This window comes from Cyprinus carpio, chromosome A16 (assembly GCF_018340385.1).
Source record: "Cyprinus carpio isolate SPL01 chromosome A16, ASM1834038v1, whole genome shotgun sequence".
NCBI lineage: Eukaryota > Metazoa > Chordata > Actinopteri > Cypriniformes > Cyprinidae > Cyprinus > Cyprinus carpio.
Window position 1 is genome coordinate 9,908,399 of NC_056587.1, and position 25,968 is coordinate 9,934,366.

General features: G+C 34.7%; 3 protein-coding genes across 4 annotated transcripts; 1 reads left to right on the forward strand and 2 right to left on the reverse strand.

Annotated features, from left to right (window-relative positions):
* Nucleotides 1–273: 273 nt before the first annotated feature.
* On the reverse strand, nt 274–4,946 carry irge4 (immunity-related GTPase family, e4). Of its 2 annotated transcripts, none has more exons than XM_042772550.1 (2): nt 4,841–4,940; nt 274–1,683 (listed from the first exon to the last, which is right to left on the reverse strand). In XM_042772550.1, the coding sequence occupies exon 2, from the start codon at nt 1,662–1,664 to the stop codon at nt 495–497; it is 1,170 nt and encodes a 389-aa protein (XP_042628484.1). In that variant the 5' UTR covers nt 1,665–1,683; nt 4,841–4,940; the 3' UTR covers nt 274–494. The 2 variants fall into 2 exon arrangements, with proteins under 2 accessions (XP_042628484.1, XP_042628485.1); XM_042772551.1 differs by lacking the exon at nt 274–1,683 and adding an exon at nt 2,272–3,768 and having other exon boundaries at nt 4,841–4,946.
* A 1,620-nt stretch (nt 4,947–6,566) lies between these two features.
* LOC109105945 lies at nt 6,567–14,597 on the reverse strand. Its single transcript, XM_019119243.2, has 4 exons — nt 14,558–14,597; nt 14,012–14,128; nt 12,277–13,750; nt 6,567–8,867 (listed from the first exon to the last, which is right to left on the reverse strand). Exons 2-4 carry the CDS (start codon nt 14,089–14,091, stop codon nt 6,579–6,581), a joined length of 3,843 nt encoding a protein of 1,280 aa, XP_018974788.2. The 5' UTR covers nt 14,092–14,128; nt 14,558–14,597; the 3' UTR covers nt 6,567–6,578.
* An 8,327-nt stretch (nt 14,598–22,924) lies between these two features.
* Nucleotides 22,925–24,347, forward strand: LOC122147992 (trypsin-1-like). The gene is given in 7 exon segments (XM_042772552.1): nt 22,925–23,084; nt 23,193–23,343; nt 23,427–23,445; nt 23,447–23,678; nt 23,777–23,913; nt 24,002–24,103; nt 24,198–24,347. Coding segments are annotated over 7 exon segments (729 nt in total). The 5' UTR covers nt 22,925–23,044; the 3' UTR covers nt 24,246–24,347.
* Nucleotides 24,348–25,968: the final 1,621 nt, after the last annotated feature.

The following is a 25,968-nucleotide window of genomic DNA, read 5'->3' on the forward strand; positions in this document are numbered from 1 at the left end:
TTTCATTAACAATATGCTTAAAGCAAATTTACATTAAAAAAAACAAAAAAAAAACACTACTGAATATACAGAAAAGGTATATTAGGAGAAGGTAATATAAAGAAATTCTGACCCTTTGGCCTAAAGCCAGTGTAAACATTGTAAAATAAGTTAAACATTACAATGAGTCTATTAGTTCTAATTTTCACAAGTGTATAATAAATGAGAAGGCAGAAGAAATGTTTCCACAAACCACCAGATTCCCAAGTATCCTTAAACTGTACAAAGTCCCACATTTTACCCAATTTATTGTTTAAATGATTATTATTCTATTTATTCCATTCCATTTAACATGCACTATTATATAATATAAAAGGAGAATATTCAGTATAACATTTCTTTCCAACCATTTAACTCTCCAGTGCAGATGTATGGCCAATAAACTCAGTTTTGATGTTCTGATGTAAATTTGGTTAACATTTTGGTAAACATCTCTTTACTGTACCAGCTTGATTTTATTCATTCAAACCTGCAGCTTGAAGGACCTGTCTCATGTCATTTATCATGTCATTTAGTGCTCCACGCAATACAGTGCATGTTGATTTGAAGGCCTCAGACGCATTCACAAAATTTGTAACAAGAAGTTTAGCATCAAGCAGATCCTCTAAGCTTTTCACTGGTTTTGCCACAGATGTACGAGGCCTAATTGCCAGTTTGTCTATCAGTGCTAATGCTAAAGGAGACTTTATAGCTGATTTCAGCTGTGAAAGAGGCTTGTTCATTGTCTCAGACAGTTTGATGAGCGAGTTCTCATTCAAACCCAGAGCGTAATGACAATGTACAAGATAGGTCGTCAATACCATCTTGTCAACGAGTACAGGTAATAAAGGAACAGGGATAAAGGCACCCAGTCCTGAAGCTAGTGCTGCAAGCCAAATTAACTTCTCCATAACCTCTTTTTTCTTCTCTAGCATAGCCAGAGAGCACACAGGCAAAGACTGGACCAGAGCAAATCTCTTGTTTTCTGAAAGGTCTAACTCTAGGGCATCTACAAGGTCTTGGAAGTCATATTTTCCCAAGTCATAAGAGGAAATCAGGAACACCTTGGGGTTTCCTAGCTCCTTCACATTTCTGTGGCAGTCCTCTCTAATTGTGCAAAGTACCTTCTGCTCATCAAAATTTTTTGTTTTCGCCACTGACCGAATGTCATTGTCAATCTTGGTCCGGACAAAATAAAACCTCTTCTGCTTTTTTTCAATCTCCTTGGCCAGAAATACATCATTTTCCTTGAACCTCTCAGAGGAAATGATGATAAATAAATCACAAGTCTCAAATTTCATTTCCTTGAGGAATCTGTTAGCCTTGAAATTAGGCATGCCAGTCCCTGGCAGGTCCCACAGTCTGACATTTGGCTTTGAGGGATGGGTGTACATGGTGACTTGCTTTGTTGTTTCAGTTATTCCAGTTGGTGCAGAATTGTCATCATCATCATTCAGACCTCGAAATGCATTGATGAAGGCAGACTTTCCTGCTCCTGTTTCTCCAGTCACTGCAATATTCAGAGCCACACTATCAAGATTGTCCAGTTTTTCTTTAGCCTTTGCAATAGCTACATTTGCGTCACATTCCCCCAGTCTCTCCAAAGCTCCAGAGAAATGCAAGTCAGCAGAAGAATCTTCTGTCATTATGCCGTTAAATTTTTCACTGTATTAAAAAAAAAAAAAAAAAAAAAAAAAAAAAAAAAACACATAATGGGTATAAATCATTGCATGGTTTAAGTTACTTTACTACAGTATAATCATGACTTTTTCTTTTGCTTAGTCACAGACAGCTGTGAATTTATTTGACATAATTATGAGTTCACATCTCCAATTTAGGAGTTTATATCTCACAGTCGTAAGCTTTCATTGTAAATGCAACTTTATTTCTCACAATATGACTTTATATCACACAATTGAGAATATATATAACACAATGTGCTTTATTCCTTATTTTAAACTTCAGCTTTATTTTTTTAATCTTGAGGTAAATAACCTTCAGGAAAATGTTACAAAATTATTAGAAATATTAAAAGATCGGGTGTGTGGTTGAACTACATATACAAACATTTATCACAAAAAGGTTTATAAACAGATTTTAATTTTTTTATTGTATGAGATGTGATTATGCTATAACAAATATACTAGCATATATATTATATATATATATATATATATATATATATATATATATATATATATATATATATATATATATATATATATATCATAAACATTTCAGATTTTAACATTTCATATTTGAACAGAGAAAATGAACACTGTTAATGATTTAAAATGATTATACAAGCCTATATTAATATAATTTAACACTCAACATGAGATTCAATGAAAGTACAGTATTAAATTCTGAAGTCATCCACATGCACACTGTAATCTATTCTTTGAAGACTATATGAAGACATGGTGGTACTTATTAAATCAACACAAAATGGCCATTAAGCCCATAACAGAGGCAGAATATGCATACATGCTATATAGGATGTATGCATCTGAAACCTAAATCATCCAACAAAACCAATCTAATACCATATATTCTTATACAAACATGTTCAGGACATCTACGAGTTGCATAGTGTGTCCAGCTCAGCCTCTTTTCTGATTTTTCGAGCAATATCTGCAAGTTTAAACCCTTCTCTCAAGAGGTAATAAGTAGTACCAAAGGATATTCCTGCAGCAGCAACACTGCCCACCCCTGGAAAGAGACTTGCAACATATTCAAGGGTAGCAAGTGTTGCAAGTGAAACAGAAACTTGTAATCTGGCCATTGCTTTTTCTCGAATGGCAGATGCAAACTTTGATTTGGCCAGATGTTCCAGCAAGGGCTTGTTCACTTTTTCTGAAAGCCTTCTCAGTGAGCCATCATCCAATCCAAATGCATAGTAGCACCTTGTGAGAAAAAGCAACACCATGCTTGCATCACATGCTGCTGATAGACCAGGCACAGGGACTATTGCTACACCAGCTGAGGCAAGAGATACAGCCCAGATCATTCCTTTAAACATCTTGATCTTCTTCTCAAGAGATTCAGCAGAGCACACTGGCCAGGCTTGTAGAAGAGCAGATCTCTTATGGTCCGGAAGCTCTTCTTCGAGAGTGTTTTGAAATATTTCAAAATCATATTTCTCCAATTCAAAAGATGATAAGAAAACTTTGGGGTCTCCCAGTTCTTTCAAGTTTTTCTGACAATCCTTTCTTATTTTGCAAAGAACGTTCTGCTCATCAAATCCCTTTTTTCTTTTCTCTGCTAAAATGTCATTGTCAATCTTGGAACGAACAAAGTAAAAGTTTTTCTCCTGTTTTTTTATTTCTTTAGCCAACATGACATCATTCTCCATGAACCTCTCCGAGTTTAAAATAATGAAGAAATCATAGGTGTGAAACTTGATATCTTTCAGGTATTTATTTGCTTTGAAGTTTGGACTTCCTATTCCAGGCAGGTCCCAGATTTTCACATTTGGCACTGTGGGATGCTCATACATGGTGGGTTCCATTGTAGTTTCTGTGACTCCAGAAGGTGCTGCGTTATCATCATCTTCATTTAGACCTCTAAGTGCATTTATAAAGGAGGATTTCCCAGAGCCTGTTTTTCCAGTCACAGCAATGTTAAGTGAAACATTCATTAACTGGTCAAATGTTTCTTTAGCTTTCGCTGTGGCCTTTTCCAGGGTGGACTCGCCTGATGCCTTCACTGCCTCTTCAACAGCAGGGTCTTGACTTTCCATGTCTTAAACTGTAAAAGTTATAGATGTATATAAAAGTATGTGTACTTTAACAATTTATTCTTGAAGCCTGATAGCTAATCCTTTCTGTTACTACAATAATCATCACATTTTTCAGTTGTGGTGTCTGCTGATGTTGTTTGCTGTCCCCTAATGTGTCAGGAACTGCAATAGTTCTGGTTGATGTGTATTTTAAAGTTTATCAAATAACACTTTAGTAATAAAACTACATTTTTACATCATAAAAATAATGGAGCAGATATAGCATATTATGATTTAGGGTTGGGTATCGTTAGAAATTTTCCGGTTCCGATTACAGTTATGCCTAACAATTCCCGGTTATGATTCCGGTTCCATTTAAATTAACTATTATTTTCACTATTTCACCTTCATTGAATGTAGTGTTGCTGTAAGGTAGCAAGTAATGTTGAGTAATGCTAGTCCATCAGTCACACGTGCTTCAAAGTTGATTTTTTTTTACACTATCAATAACATTTTGCTTTTTAAGCAGGAATAAACTGATACTTGTACTTATAACCATGTACTCTCCATAAACCCCCTATTTTACAAATAATAATAATGGAGTCAGGAGATGGTGTGATGCAATGAGTGGTTTCCAGATTTTTAAACGTTTAAAATGCATGAAAACAAAGTGCACAGTTCTCTAAGTCGTGGGAAACGATGTGCTCAGTAATTAAAGAGGCAGGGCGGGGTTTCTGTTATTTGGTTTGTGACATCCTTTACGCGAAACGCCGGCGCAAAACGTGCGAAACGTGATTGGTAGTTTGCCAGAATATACCCTGACCCTCACAGCGGGTCACGCGTCGAACCAGAACCTTTTCGGAACCGAAACTTATAAATTGTTCACGGTTCCGGTTCTTTAAAAAAAAGAATAAAGAAAAGCGGAACAGGTTATGAATAAGAACCAGTTCTCTGTTCCCTATTATAGTTAGATGTTATCTGCAATGCTATACTGAAATTACATGAATCCAAATACGAATTAAATTAGTTCCCCCCAAACACCCATATTCTAAATTTATAATTCCCTTTTGTTTAAAAGATTTTTTAAAACGACAAACATACCTTTCCAGATGAGTGAAGAAGATACACGACCCACACAAACAGGTCACATCAGCGCAATGCCACGAGGACACTGAAATCTCACCTGTGTCTATATTACGTGATTACCTGACGTACCAACCCACCACGCACTCCACGCGCCATTCTTAAAGTGACCGTGCTACTACATTCATAACACAAACGTTAACAGATAACATGCATAATTTGCTTCAGCAGCAAAATGAAATATATAAAACTGTATATATAAAATGTTGTTTAAAAATACATATATTTAGTTTTATTTTAAAAAAATTATACTGAAATGTATTAAAATATGGCTGTTAAATTACATATGGCAGGGATAGGCAACTCCGGTCCTGGAGGGCCACTGTCCTGCAGAGTTTAGCTCCAACCCTAATTAAACACACCTGAACAAGGCAACCAGTGTTTTCGGGATTACTAGATAGATACAGGCAGGTGAGTTTTTATGAGGGCTGAAGCTAAACTCTGCAGGATAGTGGCCCTCCAGGACCGGAGTTGCCTATCCCTGGCCTACAATTTCGAAAAATATTTTTTTACAGTGTTTTATTTTCATACAATAGCCTGCAATCATACATACAATAGGCTATTCTGTTTATGTTTATTTTTGTTATTGCATTTAATAAAGCAATTAATTTGATTTTAAAGATACTTAGTGAATGATTAATGAGGGACATATAAAGCAATTAAACAACTGACAACAAATAATTAAGCTAGTCTATATCCTACTTACTTATTTGATTTCTGGGTTCCAGCAGTGGTAACTCAGTGCCTCTTCACTTATAGAGATGCTTAAGAAAACTCTGCAGAAGTTCTACAAATGAATATAAATGAAAATTAAATCGGCTGCTAAATACCGAGCTGTTACGTCACAATGTCCAATATCTTTTCCTTCACGCCTTCCTCAACCTCACAATACTGACGTGCCCTATGTTTGGAAAACGAAACTTAGGACAGATGAGTGACAGTCCAAACAGCGCAATAAAAGCACCGCGCCGTATTTTCAAAATTAGCTACATTAGCTACTTGGCTTATTAAAATGCTTTAGCAAAAATAAGAATCAGAATTGTTTCGTCTCTTTTCATAGAGTATAAGCTACACTGTAATGATTTTTTCCTAAGTTGTAAATAAAACAAATATTATTTTGCTCTATTCACGGTTTCGATTTTGTGAAATTGAAAAAAAAAAAAGGCTTGCACATTGGTTATATATTTATTGTTGCCTTGAAATTAAAAACGCTGCTAATGTTGCTAATGTTTTTATAGCTCCAAAAGCCAATAAAAACTACATACAGCGTTTACTTTTTATTATGTATGAGACATTATACATCATCAAAAATCATTATAGATTACATAATAAAAACTATGACAAATATAACTGTCAGCTAATTGGGACCAGATTCCTGTAAATAGTTTACACACTTGAACATCTTAAAACTATCAAGCAGTGGAAGCTAGTTTCTACACACACTCAGCACACAATCTAACAAATAACATATGAACATTGAGTCCATGTCACAGACATAAAATGTTTATTATGTTCTATAGGAAATAAATCAATGAACAAAAGTAATATATAGCTTTTTAAGATAATACAGAAACATATTCAGAACTGTTAGCTAGTATGTTATGAGTGATTGTGACTACACACAATATGTCAAATTTATGGATTGGCTTAAATGATAATTGTGATTGGGTTTTGATTTTGATTTTAATCTGTGATCTTAGTAGACATCAGTCAGACCCGCCACTTTCAGCACTTCTTTGGCTGTATCAGCAAGATCCTGAACTCCTGCTCGCAGAAGGTTTAGTGTTGTAGAGTATGCCATTTCCGCTGTTTTTTTACTCCCTACAACAGGAACCATGCTCCACGCAAATTTAACAGCTGCTTTCTTACTTGTCAGTGCTGATAGCTCCTTATTACTGAGTTTCTTTTGCCCAATAGCAACCACAAGAGGTGACTTTCTTACAGATTTGAGGGATGGATTGTTGACCCTCACCGACAGCTTATCTATTGATTCATCATCCAGGCCGAATGCATTGTAACACTTGGTGAAGAAAGCCAGCAATATGGCAGCATCACAAGCTATGGAAAGACCAGGCACTGGAGCCACAGCAATAGAACCAGAAGCGACAGCTGCCGACCAGGTTTGCTTCATAAACAATTCAGTTTTCTCCTCCAGAATCTTAGAGGAGTATACTGGCAAAGACAAAATCAAAGCATCTCTCTTGTGAGCAGGCAGCTGCTTCTCCAGTGTGTCGATGAGGGTTTGAAAATCATATTTGTGCAATTCAAATGAGGAAATCAGGAAAACTTCTGGGTTATCCATATTCTTCAGGTTCCTTTGGCAGTCCTCACGAATTTGGGAGAGAACTTTCTGCTCATCAAAGTCTTTCTTTTGAGATTCCGCTTGAATGTCATTGTCAATCTTTGAGCGGAGAAAGTAGAACAACTTCTTCTTCTCTTTAATTGCTTTAGCCAGCATGATGTCGTTTTCTTTGAATCTCTCTGAGGAGATGATGATGAAGAAGTCAAAGGTGTCAAGTTTCACCTCCTTTAGATATCTTTTGGCTTTAAATTTGGGACTCCCAGTCCCCGGCAGATCCCAGAATTTTACATTGGGCATTGTAGGATGTGGGTACATTGTTGATGTCATTGTCGTCTCAGTCGCTCCCGTGGGAGCTGCATTGACATCATCCGGTTGAAGACCTCGTATTGCATTGATAAAGCTGGATTTTCCTGCTCCAGTTGATCCTGTAACAGCAATGTGAAGTGTGACATTGTCCAGTTTCTTGAATTGTTCTTCAACACTTTCTGTTACATAAACGTATTCTGCAGAACTAGTGAGCATAACATCAGGTACTTCATATATATGCTCGTCTTCATGCTTTTTAGCTGTTGTGTCTATACTTTCCCTCTTCTCTGTGCTTTCTGATTTTAAATGTGTGTTCTCTTTTGCTTTACACTGAATCACATTATCTGTGTCATCTTGTGACTTCTTTGCATCTGGACCCAATGCTCCACTGAGCAATTCTTGGTTCTGTATCTCTATAACCGCCACATTTTCCTCTTTAGCGCTGACTTTGTTTAATGGTTCATTGAAATTAGTCTTTCTGAGTTTTTCTGTCAAAATATTTTTTTCCATTATAGCATCACGTGGCTCTTGAAAATGGTGTGTTTCGACACTGTCAGGTTGTTTTGTTTTGTGAATGTCTGTAGCTTTTCCACACTCAATCATTTTCTTTGCTTCCTCGTTTGTCATCGGAACTGAACAGTTTTGTTCTTTTTGTTCCTCTTTATTAATAGCCTTCACATGTTGTTGTTCCATGGTCACTTCACATGGCTCCTCAGCCTCAGTTTGCTCATTTTGCTCCTCAAGACATTTTTCCATCTGTATCATGTTAAACGTACACACTTCAGCTTTTTCTGACTGTTCTATGGTTGCTTCATTTCTTATATGTCTCACCTCTTTCTCTGCTTGCTTTTCTTTATCACTCTGCTTTTTTTCTCTCATATATTGTTGTTCTGAAGTCACTTCACGTGGTTCCTCAGCCTCAGCTTGCTCATTTTGCTCCTCAAGACATTTTTCCATCTTTATCATGTTAAAATTACACACTTTAGCTTTTTCTGACTGATCTACAGTTGTTTCAGTTGTTACATTTCTCACTTCTTTCTCTACTTGCTTTTCTTTATCACTCTGTTTTTTCTCTCTCAGCCTCTCTCTTTCCTTCACATCATTAAGTTTTGATTCAACAATGCCCAGTAATGAACTACTTTGTTTGGGTTTCTCCGGTTGTTTCTCAATAGTTTTAATGCGTTTTGATTGGATGATTCCTAGGGACTCCAACCATTCTGTGTTTCTCTGTTGCTCTTTCAACACAATGTCCTCGTGAAAGGATTCAGTGAGTTTATCGGCTACTTCTATCTGATCAGGATTTGTGTAGATTTTGAGGAAAGGGTCCATAAAGACGTTGACTTCATCTGACATGATGGCTCTGAAAAAGTAAAGCAACTGGGTAAATGTCAAGAAACATTCAGGGGTTTTCTGCCATAAATGCAGAGTGTCTAGTAAATGTTTGTACTGCTTTGCAATAATAGTTTTGCAGCAATAGTGCCATTTGTAGTTAATATTATAAAATCTGTTTTTTATCTTGTGATGTTTTAATCATTCATTAGAATAATGCAGCTGTTTAGGTAGCTGTCTACACATGGCCATGTGTAATTTAAACCATTCAATACAAAATATAGGCTATAATTAAAATATTTAAATCTAATTTGTAAACTTTAACTGTTCTGAAGCCATTATCATATAAATCAACACTTTCTCTTTTCCCTTTAAATTAAGTCAATATGTTTCATTCATTGTTGATTCTTTTATGTTGTTTTTTTTAGTTTTATTTTTTTGTTGTGTGATTATTCCTAATGTTGCGCTGACATCTAGCGGCGTATATAGAGTGTCATACAAATGCAAATGAAAATTTGCAAAAGCAGTTGTATAAACCATTTTAGAAATTCTGTTATCCATTATTTATTTATTTTGCGAGCGAAAGTAATTTGGAAGGGTGTTACCGAGATAAAGTAAGTAGATCTCGTAAACCTTTAGCCTACTTATGATAATAATACTGGACCTCACATCATTTACATCATTTTTTCGAGATAAATATTTATATTTTCAGAAACATATAAACCTATATTTTGTACAATATAACAGCATTAGTATACATCAATTAGTAGACATTTTCCTACACCAATAATAGCATAACACTCGTGATCGAAACGAACATAAGGCAAACTTACCTTATCTGTGCACAGTTGGTTATAATATTAGTATTTGTCTAAGTCTTTAAATTATATGGTAGCTGTTTATGAAAAGGTAGGTGTGGATTTAGGGTGTGGTTTTGAGAACGTCTGAGAACTGAGGCTAAAAATCTAGTTAGAACTACTATAAGAAAACTAGTATTTCGATTAAATATGAATTGAGTGACATGCTGTGGTTTAACACAGAAAATATTAATCTTTACATTTCTAAAAACAAAAGTGTTGATAAATGCACTTGCAGCAGAAGTCAATTTCTTGTATGTGTATGTGAGTGTGTGCATTTTTTTAAATATATCTGACCATATTTAAATATTTCCTGTCCATACACTCTTATCTACATCTTTTTTTTTTGTCTTATTTAAAAATAATAATAATAATAATAATATCTATATTTTGTCTGTATGCTGTTTCCAATTATAACACACAGCAATTCCAAACATGCACATTTCCACATGAATGCTGTTTAGCAGGAAGTGCTTTACTGGAAGCAGATCATATTTGGATTCTTTTTGTAATGCAGGTACTATGTTTTTTTGTAATATGAAAGGTTTTACATGAAACCACCACAAATTTTGCATTCTGGCAGAACATATTAATCAAATATTCTTTGTCAGACATGCATGTGAATGAATACTGTTGATTATGCATCAACAGTGTTTCAAAGGTAGCAGTTTCAAGTATGAATCATTTTAAATGCCTACAGACTTAAATGACTTACTACTCCCATTGTTCATTAATGTCTACAAGCATTTTTTTTTTTTTTAACATATGTGTTCATGGTTCGTGTAAGTCTGTTTTGTAACTATTAGCACCTTCCAGTCTGAGGACTGTTTGAAGAAGTTTCAGTGTTGTAGAACGAGATATTTCTGTTGCTCTTTTACTGGCAAAGGTATGTGTGCAAAACATGCAAAACATCTCTGCTTGTAAGTGTTAAATTTTTTCCTCTTTGAGGCTTGCTTTTTTTTAAGCAATGGACAATCTTTAAGCAAAGTAAATAGCTTTTTCCTAAACAAGCACACTGTCATTTTTGTTTGAACTTTGCTGAGGTCCTAATATTCAATGTATATACAAATTTATATTTGTTTATTTTGTTTATAAACAAAATTTTATGGTTAGGTCTGTGTATCATGCATTATTAATCTCTTCCAGGTTATTTTTAATTTCAAAGTGCTGTTAAATTTCTTCCAGCAGTGCTATATAGCAATGATTTACCCAATATAAAAATTTTCATAATGCACATTGTATCTTTCTATCTGTAAGAGAAATATGTGATACCTTTGAATACAATTCCAAAATATACGTAAAATATTTATGTTTCTTTATTGCTGTTCAGGTTTTGTTTTTATCTCTTGAAATTGGTGATGGACAGATATGTCTACAAAATCACTCAGATAGGAATGAATGATGTTACTACTCATTACTATATTGGCATACGTAACAGACTTGCATATTAAGTCAACAGGCATATGATGGCTCTTTCATTCCTGACCATTTCCCATACAGGTGAATTTTAGATATTTTATAGGGGGATGTAGCCTTTATTCTGCTAGTTAGAAACCTAAAATCGTAACCACATAAACATGATAATGAACAAATCAGTAAACACATAGTTCTATGATACAGCACCTGTAAAATGCTCAGTAGTCCTGAATAAGCAGGTTAAATCTATTATGTGTTTCAGTGCAATGTGCCATTTCAGCTGCTTAGCCAACATGACTTTTATGAAGAAAAGAGGGGGTTTCAGTTGTATTTGTAAGTGCATTATTAAATATATCAAGAAAAAAAGTAAAAGAAGTGGTAGCTAAGCTATGGTGTGAATTTAAAGAATACTTGTTACTTACAAAAAGTAAAATCTTATTATGTAATTCTTGTTACCCACAACACTTCTGTGTTTAAATGTGCATTTTAGACATGATACATTTCATTTAATAAAATTTAATAATTTCTAGGTTTTAATTGTCATTATATAGTGATGATATATGATGTATGTATGTATGTATGCATGTAATGAAATGAGAACAACAGATACGTATTAGTGTATAGCAGTATTCATTTTTGCATGACTTGTTGACTTTGTTGAATTGACTAGAACATTCGTTTTTTTAAATATCAAGTTATATATCTGATACAGTTGCAAACCAATGAACAATGTCTTCTAAGTCACACAGTGTACAAAAAAAAAAGAATAAATAAAATAAATCAATCCTTTAAACAAGTGCTTTATTACTTGCACAAATTACAAGTCCAGTATACATGGAGTATATACATAGAGTTATATAAAGACACAAATGAAAGAAACTGGCAAAATTAGAACGTGTAGTTTGCATTGGTATAACAAAGTATGTTTTAATTTCATGATCACATTTCAGTTTATTATTTTATTGTATCATCATAAAATCATAATTACAAAAAAAGAGTATTATTATTATTATAATATAATAGTATTATTAATAGTATTAATAGTATTAATAGTATTAATAGTATTATTATTATTAGTTTGATCACTTTATCAATTTATTTTCAAATGACATATCTTCTGTAACAACAGACCTATTATATGATCTGTAAGCCTGATCTGAGGCTAATTTTTTTGCATATTAGGCAAGCTGTGACACAGCAAGAACATTTTGGGTGTCTTCTGCCATCTCATTCAGTCCCATATTAAGCAGGTAGTGCACTGAAGCAACAGCCGTTCCTCCTGCTGGTAGAGCTCCTCCTGGCAGCAGAGACAGTATGGTCCCCAGTGTCTTGGCTATCGCAATTATTGGTTTAGACAGCATATCTATCACAATATCCTCAGTGGATCCATCTTTGAAGCGTGATGTCTTAGCAGCTTTTAGTTGCTCCACCGGTTTATTCACTCGTTCTGATAGGGCCTCTAGGGCCTGATTTGATAAGCCGAAGCCCACAAAGACTTGCTGAAAAAACTTCTTTATGATGCCATAGTCACAGGCCAGGGACAATCCTGGGATGGGCGCTATCGCCCCGACCCCGGCCGCAAAGGCGTTTAGCCAAATAAGTTTCTTGTAGTATGTTTTCTTCTTTGTGAGGGCCTCAAGAGAATAAACAGGCAAAGACTGAATGAGAGCAAATTTCTTGTTCTCAGGAAGTTCATCTTCAAGAGTGTTGATCAGCTTCTGAAAATCATATTTTTCCAAGTTAAATGAAGACACTAGGAATATTTTGGGTATTCCTACTTTCAGTAGGTTCAACTTACAGTCCTCTCTGATGTTTTCGAGCAACGTCCGCTCATCAAAGTTTCTTTTGTTTGATTCAGCACGAATGTCGTTGTCAATTTTAGTGCGAATGAAATAAAATAGCTTCTTGCTTTTCTTGATCGCTCTAGCCAGCTCTATGTCATTCTCCTTAAATCTTTCAGAGGTTACTATGAGAAAGAAGTCATATGTGTGGAAATTGACATCTTTCAGGTACTTCTTAGCTTTAAATTTTGGACTACCAATTCCTGGGAGATCCCAGATCTTCACGTTTGGCATGGAGGGGTGTGGGTACATGCTGGGCTTCATGGTAGTCTCAGTTGTTCCTGTGGGAGCTGCGTTCTTATCATCATTAGGAAGGCCTCTGATGGCATTGACGAAGGAAGACTTCCCTGCCCCTGTCATCCCAGTTATAGCAATGTTAAGTGTAACATTCTCTAACTCTTTCAGTTTACTTTTTAGTTTGTTTGTTTTTTCTGCAGGTGGAGAGTCAATTATTCCCTCCAATGCTGAGCCAAGAGAGTCTGAATCTTCTGTGTTCGCTGTGGCATCTGACAATATGCCTACAAACTCTCTGGAAACCACATAAAGATTACTGTTTTGGTCCTCTTCATCTGACTTTTTGATGTCTTTATCTTTAGGTTCGTCAAGACATTTCGTCTGTACATTTTTCTCAGCTGTTTCCAGTTTTCGCAGCATATTTATTGGACTAATTGTTGGATATTTAGAACTTGGCGATTTAGCTTTTTTGTCTTTAGTCTTTTCTGTGCCGAATGAATGTGATGAACTTGATGATGATACAGATGACTGGCTGGAGCAATCCTCTTCATTATAGGGATTTACCAAATCTGTCATGGTAGCTCTATAATGAAATAATAAATTAATGAAATCATATCTGATTAATAATAAATTAACAGTGTTAAGCACAGAGAAATACCTTATATAAGCATGATGCATGTTACACAATTAAAAAAATAATATTATATATAAATACATACATATATATATATAATATATATATATATATATATATATATATATATATATATATATATATATATATACATATATATATAAAAAAATTTTTTTTTTTTTTTTTTTTGTTTGTTTTTTTTTTACCCACCGCTGTGAGTAGTGAATTCTCTGCTCAGCCTCTGGAAGCTTCAGTACTGTCCACTGCAACATATAGTTGGACTGAATCATACAAACGTCTCACTGAAATGGTCATTTAATTTCCGATCTGAAAGGCATAAACCAACATGTTGCATCCATTTCTTAATTGCATAAAAACATAAATTTGATGTTTGTAGAACTGCTTATAGACCAATGATAGCTATTTATATTTCTTTAAGCTTGGCTATAGTTCTTAATTTTTTATTTATTTATTTATTTTTGTTTTGTTTCAACAGTAAGCCTATTAATCTTTAAATATACCGATTCAAATCATATATGATTTTAATTCTTCCAAAACAAAAAAATTAATTATTGGTAGTATTACAAAAGAAAGTATCGGATAAGCCATTTAAGTCTTAAGACATAAACAGCTCAAATTTAACAGTTCTCAACCAAATTATTTGAAATATATTTAAAAATGACTTTATCTCTAATAAGTAAGTTAATGTTAGTTTTAAAAGTTAATAATATATAATGAAATAGAAAGTTATCTTACCTTTGGTAAGTAAGAAATGAGTAAACAGCTTCATTACAAAACCAAATGAGCCGTGTTAAGTGCAGAACGAGAGTTTCATAGACTTCAGGGTGTGTCCTTTTTCAAGAACTTCCTCCTGACAGAAATTCCCTGAAGACACAGACAAATTCCATATTTAATATTTGTTTATTATTGAATTACTTCAGAATAGAGCAGAATTTGTTACTTATCACCACACAAACATGACTGGTGGAATTTCTTTCTGTGTGTTTCCTGTGATGCCCCCTTAGACCAGAGCAATCAATAAACTGTGTACAATTAACAAGTGTTGCAGTGACCCCCCCCCCCCCACACACACACATACACACATACACACATTTAACCCACATTTAAACACAACGACATGAAGGGTCTATCACCATGTTCTTAATTTGAAGCAAGTAATAAACAGCATGTTGTAATTTGTGCAAGTAATAAACCCCTTTTTTAAAGGGGTCATATGATGCGATTTCAATTTTTCCTTTCTCTTGGGGGTGTTACAAGCTCTTGGTGCATAAAGAAGATCTGTAAAGTCTCAAATCCAAAGAGATATTCTTTATAAAAGTTAAGAGTCGACCATCCCTCCTAAAATGCCTCGTTTAAACATGCCCCCACATGTCTATGGCACGATGTGGGAAGATTTGCATAACACCACCCAAATGTTCACACAAAGAAAGAAGGCGTAACTTTTATTCTCGCTGTAGTATTGTTGTTGCCACCGCCGCCATGTTGTGGAGATGCTGTGTGTTTCACTGTGAAAGCGAAACTAATTTGTTGTGCCTTACAAAAGAGGATGATATCTGCTTTGTCATGCCTAGAGCTGATCCGTGCTGGTCGCTGAGGAAATGCATCAACTTTGCGCTGAGGATCGCCGCATCGGCTTTCACCGTGGAAGAAGTGGAGTCCAGCTCATGGTCATCACATGTGGTTGCCATCCTTTGTCACATGTCACATGTCCTTTTCCAAATCCACCGGCTGCGCCGTTCTCAAGCTGGCCTCCACTCACTCAGCCCGCCGTGTGTGACGCTGTGTTTAGTTGTGAAAGCGAAACTACTTTGTTTGGTCTTCCAAAAGAGGACACAACTAGAACAGTTCGACCCAAATATTCAGATGTGTGCAACACATTTTATGGAGGACTGTTTCCTGATCTGCCGGCTGTTCTGACTCTCAGCCTGTAATTACGTTTTTTGTATTTAAAGAATTTGTCCCTGATGATTCAAACACAAGTTTGGAGCAGTGTAGAGTAGCACTTGTTGTTTGTCATTTCTCCAATCACAAAGTCATTATAATCAGTAATTATGTCCCCACTGGATGCAACAAATGCCTCATTTGTAATGGGTTTTATTAGTTTTGTCTGGTCGTGCCGGGAAATGGCATCACAGTATGGTGAGAGGCGTAACATTTCTGTCACACGCTTGAGGTTTTTGGCCAATCACAACGCACTGGATAGCTGGCCAATCAGAGCACACCTCACTTTTCAGAACGATGAGCTTTGTAAAAATCGACGCGTTTCAGATAGGCGGGGCATAGAGGAAAAACAATAATGTACAGTATGTGGAAAATAATGTGTTTTTTGAACCTTAAAATGCATGAACACACTTCATTAAACAAAATACACAAAATAATGTTCTTTTTAGCAACATCATATGAACCCTTTAAAATAAAAAAAAAAAATAAAAAAAACAGCTTGTATGCAACCACTGAAACAACAGAAGACCTAAAAGCAGGAAATGATTTGAGACATATTCAGATGCAGAATTACTGAAACAACTGTAAATAAAAGAGAAGCAGGTGGACACAGTATTCCAGATCTGCACACTAAATCCAGCAGACATGCAGACAATGACACATAAACCAACTAGTTTAGATATGCCCACTTGAAGAATTTAAAGTATTTATTAAAATATAATCAGCTCACAAGAGGCTTTGATCAATGTCAAGTACAAAACACAATAATTAACCAATTGATTTGTGGGTTTCTATAGCTTAGCTGATGGAGAATGATGCTAGAAACACCAAGGTAATGAATTTGTTTCCCAGGAAACATGATCCAATATAAAATCGGATCTAAGAGAATGACAAGTTAATTTTGTGAGATATAATCTCGGAATTCAATGGGGGAAAAGTCTGAATTTTAAAATATAAACTCAAAATGAACTTTAAAAAAAATAAATAAATACATTTTATTCCATGGCTTGCTACGTTGAAACCATAGACTGTATAAAAAGGTTAAAACTGGCATTTTCTGCCACCATATAGTCTCCGCCCACAAAAACGTCATCACTCTTTGCAAACACAGAAATTCATCTATAGTGAATGTAATCTGCAAATTAAGTCACTTAAAGAGTCTTATCTAAATATGCCAAATGAACTCAGAAGACATACATGTTCTTCTACTGTACACAAAAACAGCTTTTTCCTAAACACAAACTGTACTGTATTGATTGAATGAGGGCTTTTGCTGCTTCCTCCTCAATATACAGCTAGCCTTTCTAAAAGGAAATAACTCATTTGTAAACATGCATTTTAATATAACATGCAATTTGTCACAGAACCAACTATATTTAGTATGTAGTGCCAGGTTTATTTAAAGGAAACCAGCTAGTGCAGAAGCGAAATGCAGAAAAGAAAATCTTTTCCTAAAATAAAACAGATGCATGATATAAGCAAACATGTTGTGGAAAAAATGCATATGAATTTATTTAGCGACCTTTCTCAGTTCACCTGTGTTTTCTACATTTCTGTCAGCTATATAGTTTCAGCAAATTGAAAGTACAACCCACTGTTAATCGGTGTACAACAGTACAACAATTCAACCCACATTAAAACTCGGTGAATGATATTTTCCGTCACGGCCTCTGGAAATTCTTTCAGCATGTCACTGTTCAGGTTTGTCTTGTGGCTGCCTTTACAGTCAGTGACCTGGTTCTCTGATACCATAAGCCTATTATCAAATCATACAGCCCTACAGTTGTTGTGATCATTACATTTTCAAGCAGATATAGGAATTTATTTTTAGATATTTGATGCTGTTTCCATGTAAGGAGTAGCATATTAGTAAAACCACTGTAACAATATGAACTGCTTTTCAAAGACATCTTAACCAACCAGTCTCAAAAATCAAAACTTCGTAGGGGAATTCACTAAGAATGAATTACGCCCGCTGACATTGCTGTTCATTTGCATGTACTGTGTTTGTTATTTTAAAGCCGATTTCCCCCATCTTGTGGGTTGGTTCTGAGCACTATAGATACTGGAGAATGTAGAAATTTTTAATTTCCGCAAGTGGTGATAGAGAGATGCATCAGGCAGGCAGCTTTGTGAATAAATATACTATAATATACTATAAATATACTATAATGACTACTATAATGATGCTAATTTATTGTACATGCTGTGGAAAGGAGGTGTGTTTGTGCAGAAATTAAAGACATTTACCTTACAGTAAATGCTCAATTAATTAGCGATAACATGGACCATATATAAATACAAATGAAGGCAGGCTGGAATCAAGAACAAAAACAGAAATTCTCAAAAGTTCACAACAAGAAACCCCAAATATAGCAGCCCTTGCTCAATGCTGGAAGAAATATCTAGTCCTTCTCAAACAGGGCAGCTCCCAACACATAACAATTAATGAATTAAATAAAAATAAAATGTGCTAAAATATTTTTTGTACATCAGTAATGCAGTATAATAACTATAAAGCAAAAAAAACACAACAATATATTATTAGGTAAAATGTGTTTTATTGTGGAAATAGATGTCTTAAAAGTGTGTGTGTGTGTGTGTGTGTGTGTGTGTGTGTGTGTGTGTGTGTGTGTGTGTGTTTCTGTTATGTATCTGTTCTGTTAAGTGTTCATTGCCTTTGCCAAAAAACACTGTGAAAGTATGACTTAAATACTTTCAGAAACATCCGAACGAGCTGGTTTGTGACGTGAAAACTTGCCATGGGAAATACACAGTCTATACAGTAAATTTCACTGCGAGAATCTACAGACTTCATAGACATTTTAAAAGAAATGTGCGCTAAAAACACTAGCCTTTTGCTTTATGTGTAGACAATGAAAACAGTGTACAAAACAACGGGTGCTGTTAATGAACATATTATTTTATATAAGTTGATCAACATCCATATTAAGCCTAATTGTTATTTTTTTGTAAACTGTTAATCTGTAACAAGTCTAGGTTCATTTGAGTATCATAAGCCTAAAAAGAAAACTTTGAATATGACTGGAATCAATTCTTTCCCCTAAATTTATGATGAGACTAGTTTACATTTATGAATATTTGCTCTTTGCTTCTCTGAGAAGTAAGAGCATTTTTGAGAAAATAAAATCTACATATTAACCTAAATGTTAGGTTAACTGCAGCATTAGACCTAATGGAGAGTCTCATCAGGGAATCAAATCTTAAAATGAACAGCAAATAAAAATAGAAAAGCTATTCTGAAAGAATGTCCTTGGAAACTAGAGAATGGCAAGTAAAGACTGAAGACTGAATTTTTTGGTTCAGTTGTTTAAAATTAAAGGATTGAATTCCTAATACAAAGTCACTTGTACAGAAGTAAATAACCCACAATCGGTATCCAAATGAAAGATAATAGAAATATAGAGACCTTGCCTTACACAAAGAGAATCATTCTGTCCTTGGATTTTTCCTCTGACCCAAAAACAACATCTGGGTGTTTCCCAGCTTACAGTACAAATTTGGATGCACATGTTTGGTAGTCTGAAGCCTTTTATAATTTTATGCGTATTTTGTTCTTGAAAACCTACTAGCCCAACTCTCCTCAAAAATAATTCTTAATAAAAAATTCACACACACACACACACACACACCATACACACACACATATACACACACACACACACACACACATACACATGCATGAAAGAGACATACAACACACCACACACACACATATTATTATATTTCTCTCATTATTTCTTTTATATATATATATATATATAAATCTCCTGAAAACAAGGTTTTATTAAAGACACAGTTTATTTTTTTCTTATAAATTAACTAAATAATTATTAATTCTCAACTAGATTTTGATGCATTCAACTCAAATATTTTTTTTAAAAACAGCTAGGAACTGTACCTGACATAAGTTTAGTGGATGTTTTTTTAAAAAGCTTCATCAAATCTGTAATTAGTTGGTATTTATTGAAATATAAGAATATAAGTGCAGCTGTGACAATTAAAAAAAAAAAGAATTTAGCTGTGTATTGTGTATTGTAGTCATGCTGAGATCATTTTGGGTCAGCACAACATTGTACTGAATGAGGTTTTCTGAGCAGTTCATTGATTCTACAGTGACATGATGCTGATCACTCAGTACTTGCAGCATATTGCTCTGCAGCCCAACAGCTGTGTTCCTGCTGTCATGTGCAGTGTCATTAGACAAAACACCATGAGCTCCTGTGAGTGAAGGTTTGGAGTCCTTTTGTATGAAGTGTTAAGATTTTTTGTTGCTCTCACACTTTTTTTCTGTAGCTAGTAATTCCAACAGGCGGCAGTGTCATTCTCATTCCCAGCATGACTGTGCTGTGCTCAATACCTTGTCCCTAACACTAAAATTAACCCTAACAAAAAGGACCTTGACAATGACAATATACATGTACAATTTAATCCACTAATCCTTATTATCCTTGGTTGAATTTAACATATATTAAAATTGTGACTTACAATATCTTTCTAACTGAATATAATAATTAATAAAGAATAAATCTGTTCATGGAAGGCATTTGTACATGTTTTTATTTTTTCTAAATAATTTGCAGAAAAAATTCTAGTCACTTTCTTAAAAAAAAAAAAAAAATGAACACTGATGTTAACAGTGTGGAGCCAAGATAACAAAACAGAATATCATAAGCAAAGGATCATTTACTCTACTATTAGCTAAATGAAAAAATTCTAATAGACCTGTGCATCCATTGTTTCCAGATGACTTTACCGTGTCAGGCTTTAAGGCACAATATTTCATAAGCGATTGTCTTACGAATGTTGTAAGTAATTTTGCAATAATTATAATTGAAGCAATACAATATACTTTTTTCTGTAATGTTCAGGATGCTGTGTTCTCCATTTTTCTCTGTAGCATCTAATGAATGCTCTGTAGTGTTTATTTGATTGACTCGTGTGTGTGTGTGTGTGTGTGTGTGTGTGTGTGTGTGTGTGTGTGTGTGTGTGTGTGTGTGTGTGTGTGTGTGTGTGTGTGTGTGATCTGAAAGCACTGTTTGATTTTGAATGCAAGTGGAATGGTTTTGCAGTGATTGATTTTGATGGAAGAGTCAGAGGTTTCGTGAATTTAGTTTGAGTATTTGGATTTGTGTTTAAGGTTTTGAGAAATTGCAAGGCCAAAAGAGACTGGGGTTTAGTGTTTTAGAAATTCAGTAAAACTGTAATATACAGTACACCTTTGACTAAACTTAACATGGTGAAACTATCCAAGGACAAAATCTAAAATGGCACTGGGATCAAATGTGTTTCACAGAACCTTTAGATAGCATATTTTAGGTCATGTGAATATATGTACATGTACTGCACATGCACTGTAAGAAAAAAAGAACATGCAGCATAATTACATCTCTCCTGCTGTAATTATTTTTTTATTATTAAAAAATAAAGTCTATTCATCATGAGAAAAATAAAATCAGTTAAATGCAAAATTATAAGTCTATTTATTTATGTATTTCTTGTTTTTCTATTTTAATTAATTATTTTTATTTAAAAATTTATGAATTACTTAAAAGTTAGATATTGCAAAAGTTAACATAAAGTTTTTTTTTACATTTGTGACAATTTCAGATATTTCTAATTTGTGTAATAGTGTAATTTATTATAAATACATTTTAAATGCATATAATTTAATCTATAGCTGATATGATTAGCATTATAAACCCCCCCCAAAATATCTGCATGAAGCAGCACAAATACTGATTGCATATTATTTAAACATATAAGCTGTAATATCAATAACATGAACAAATTTGTTTACCAACTAGCAATGAAATCAGTTTCAAAGACAACTGTGTAAAATAAACTTTCACAAACAACAACAACAAAAAAAATCCACAAACATATTAAACATCTTGTTGTAAGTGGACATTTACTGGAAATTTAAACTGAATTATTAGAAATACTACTACCGATCTATTTGCTTCTTGTGAGAAACAAAACCAGGAAATATTTTCGGTTTTCCAACATGGGAATTGTGAAACAGTCAGGGACAAGTACAGATGCAAAACCTGGGTAAGAAGATGGATAGCTGATCAAAACTTGTTTTGAGGAAACCTGCTGTCAAGGTCACAAAGCCTAAAATAAACATAATCAACAGCACAGCTGCTGGATCTCCATGCTTGTATCAAAATTTGACATACAGTTTCATCTACACTGTTTGAAAATTTAATTTTGTGCTCTAATTGTGACCCTGGACCACAAACCCAGTCATACGGGTAAATTGTTTGAAACTGAGATTTATACATCATGAAAGCTGAATAAATAAACTTTCCATTTATGTATGTTTTGTTAGGATAGGATAATATTTGGCTCAGATACAGCTATTTAAAAATCTGGAATCTGAGGGTGCAAAAAAATCAAAATATTGAGAAAATCGCCTTTAAAGTTGTCCAAATGAAGTTCTTAGCAATGCATATTACTAATCAAAAATTAAGTTTTAATATATTCATGGCAGGAAATTTACTAAATATCTTCATGGAACATGATCTTTAATGTCCTAATGATTTTTGGCATAAAAGAAAAATCTATAATTTTTGACCCATACAATGTATTTTTTGCTATTGCTACAAATATACCCCAGCGACTTAAGACTGGTTTTGTGGTCCAGTTTTACAATTTGTTCCCTGTAATATTACAGTTTTTTCTGAATTGCTAAAACACATTTCTTGAAACCATCACTCATTTTCTCAAAACCTTAAACACAAATCCAAATACTCAAACTAAATTCACGAAACCTCTGACTCTCCCATCAAAATCAAACAATCACTGCAAAACCATTGCCCTTGCATTCGAAATCATTTGCTTTTGCTAGACAAAGAGAAAAAAAACCCTCTGGTCTTTGGTTCAGAGATTAGGTTTTAGTGTTTTAGCAATTCAGAAAAACTGTAATACTGTTGTATCGCAGATGACTTTTAAATTTATTGTTATTTTTTAAAGGCCTTATATTTTGGGAAAATTATGACAAACATTTTTACACTAAGTCTAAAAATATCTTGATACTGTATATTTTTTATACACTGGGTGCCAATGCAACCCTAAAATACTGTTTTCTCTTCATGGAAACACAGTGATAGCATATTATTTATAAGGCTTCAGATATGTCTTTTGCAGCTGATTGGTCAATAACAGACCTCTTGGGCGTGGATCAATAGGCTGACAGTCCTATAAATACGCCAAGTAAGGAGCAAGACCTTCATCTCACAGTTTTAATCAGCAGTCATGAGGTCTTTGGTGTTCCTGGTGCTCCTTGGAGCTGCCTGTGAGTAGAGACATTATCATTGATTCACTGCAATAATGAATTTTACTCAGCTCATTTTACAGGTAAGCATATTTAATATACTGATGATACTCTGCCATTTGTGTATAGTTGCTCTGGATGATGACAAGATTGTTGGTGGATATGAGTGCACACCCCATTCCCAGCCCTGGCAGGTGTCTCTGAACTCTGGCTACCACTTCTGTGGTGGCTCTCTGGTCAGCGAGTACTGGGTTGTGTCTGCTGCTCACTGCTACAAGTCGTAAGTGATGTCTTCATAAAGTAGTTCATGTATCAGTCCATTGGTTTCCTCAGTTCTGAACAGTATTTGACTTTGTCTTTCAGACGTGTGGAGGTCCGTTTGGGGCGAGCACAACATCGTAGTTAATGAGGGTCGTGAGCAGTTCATCTCCTCTGAGAAGGTCATCCGCCACCCCAAATATGACTCCTGGACAATTGACAATGACGTCATGCTGATCAAGCTTAGCAAGCCTGCTACCCTCAATCAGTATGTGCAGCCTGTGGCCCTGCCCAGTGGCTGTGCTGCCGCTGGCACCATGTGCAGAGTCACTGGTTGGGGAAACACCATGAGTTCCAGTAAGTGTCAGGATTCATGATGCAACTCCTTTACACTTCATGTTCATAGCACTTTGGTTCACTCCATCTCTGCTGCTGTTGTATTCAATTCTTTGCAGCTGCTGATTCCAACAAGCTTCAGTGTGTGGAGGTCCCCATCGTGTCCGACCGCGACTGTAACAACTCCTACCCTGGTATGATCAACAGAACCATGTTCTGTGCTGGATACCTGGAGGGAGGAAAGGACTCTTGTCAGGTAGAAGATGACAAGAAATAAAATTGTTGCATGCATATTATATGAGACTATCTTAATTATAATAATTTGTTATGACTGTCTTCTTCAGGGTGACTCTGGTGGTCCTGTGGTGTGCAACGATGTGCTGCAGGGTATTGTATCCTGGGGTTATGGCTGTGCTGAGAAGAATCATCCTGGTGTCTATGGCAAGGTAATAGAGTTGTTGTTGTTTAGTAATTATTACTAATATATTCAGTATAATTTGAAGCACTAATATGATTTTTCTGAATTATCTTTTCTTCAAGGTCTGCATGTTCAGCCAGTGGATCGCCGACACCATGAATAGCAACTAAATCTGATACGTCATCACATACAACCTCCAAATCTGCAATCCATCAGTTTTTCTTTGTTTTGGAGATTAAAAACCTGTAAAAAAATAAAAGCATTTAAAAATATACTGCTTTCCCAAAGTGCTTCATTCATATTTGTCAATGAACACTGAATATATTATTTTACAATATTTCTAAGTCGCTTTGGTGCATTTCTCAATTCAGAAATGAAATTCTCAAAACTACTTGTACAACCTCCACATCATCTAGTTATTTATACACATCATAAAACCAGTTTCTCATTCTCTTGAACAAGTTGCGATTGCTTTGGTACATTCATGCAATTGATTATGTACATTTATCTGCGGTTTCCTACATTATCAGTTGCTAATGTCATGTTGCTCAAAATGTATAATATAGGTTTCTGTGTAATAGTCTAACCCCTCAAAACATCTAGTCTTTAGTTCATCGTATAAGTCATTAAATGAATATGGTTCATCTAGCTGTCATAAACTGTCAAGCACATTTTTTACACATTATTATTAGACTTTTTATAAATTTGGCGTGAATTGTGCAAGTGAATCTTGACTAATTAAGAGAATGTATATCAACCAATGATAAACCATTTCTCTGAAATAGAATCAAAGGTTCAACTCATGAATCTTCAGTTGGAAAGCATATATTGTTTAGAGGTTGGTCTACACAAGAGTTACAAATACTGACAATGGACTTATTGTTTATTTTCATCTCTTTGTGCCCATATTTCTTTTTTCATTTTCTATATCACAATGACATTGTAAGATTTTTTTTTTTTTTTTTTTTTTTTTTTGGTTAGACCACTAGTAAAAATGTAACTGGGAATTCTGTCCAGTCTCTTTCAATCAATATCCCACATACAGTAATGTGTATATTTGTATTTTTGAAATGGATATATAGCATACATAAGCATATGGTATACTGTTCAATACAGTAACTGTCATCCAAAATGTTGCCATAGTTTGACATAATCAGGTAATACTAACAAAGTGCACTGTTATATTGACAACATGACTAAGCATTTTGACTATCTTGTTTATGAACAAAGACACAAGGACTTTTCATTCTGATGGCACTGATACAGTATGTTCATTGACATAAATACTTACTTTTGAGAGATGAACTAAAGATTTTGAGTAAGTTACAGGCTTTTGCAGGTAATCCATTGTGTGGTGCTGTTTGTATGAATTGTTTTTTGAGATGTGCATATTTTTTTTTGATATTAAGGATGATTTGAGAAATGGACCAAAGCGACTGAGAAAAATTGTATTACAGTAACAGGACTACATTTAAAGGTGATGTTGATATTTGAAATTATCAAAACAAACACGGCCCTACCCAAAAGGATCACACCCCTGTCTTGATGCCTCCGCCTCCACATTCATGTATATGCTATACAACACAGGCAATGATTAAGGGGTTATAGCAATCACTAAAAGAAGAACCAAAAGAAAAAAGTTCTCCGGTTACTGATGTAACCTTGGTTCCCGATGTAACCTTGGTTCCCTGAGAAGGGAACAATACATTGTGTACTGCATAAGAAGATGCATTGGGGGTATAACTTTCACCTCAAATAATAAAGTCTTATTCGCTTAACGCCATTACATCACAAAAGGCCAATGGTACTCAAGCAATGAGTGGCATTAGAAGATTTCTACTGAATAAGAGAGCTTATGAAAGACCTGAGCATAAGTAACACATAATTCAACAT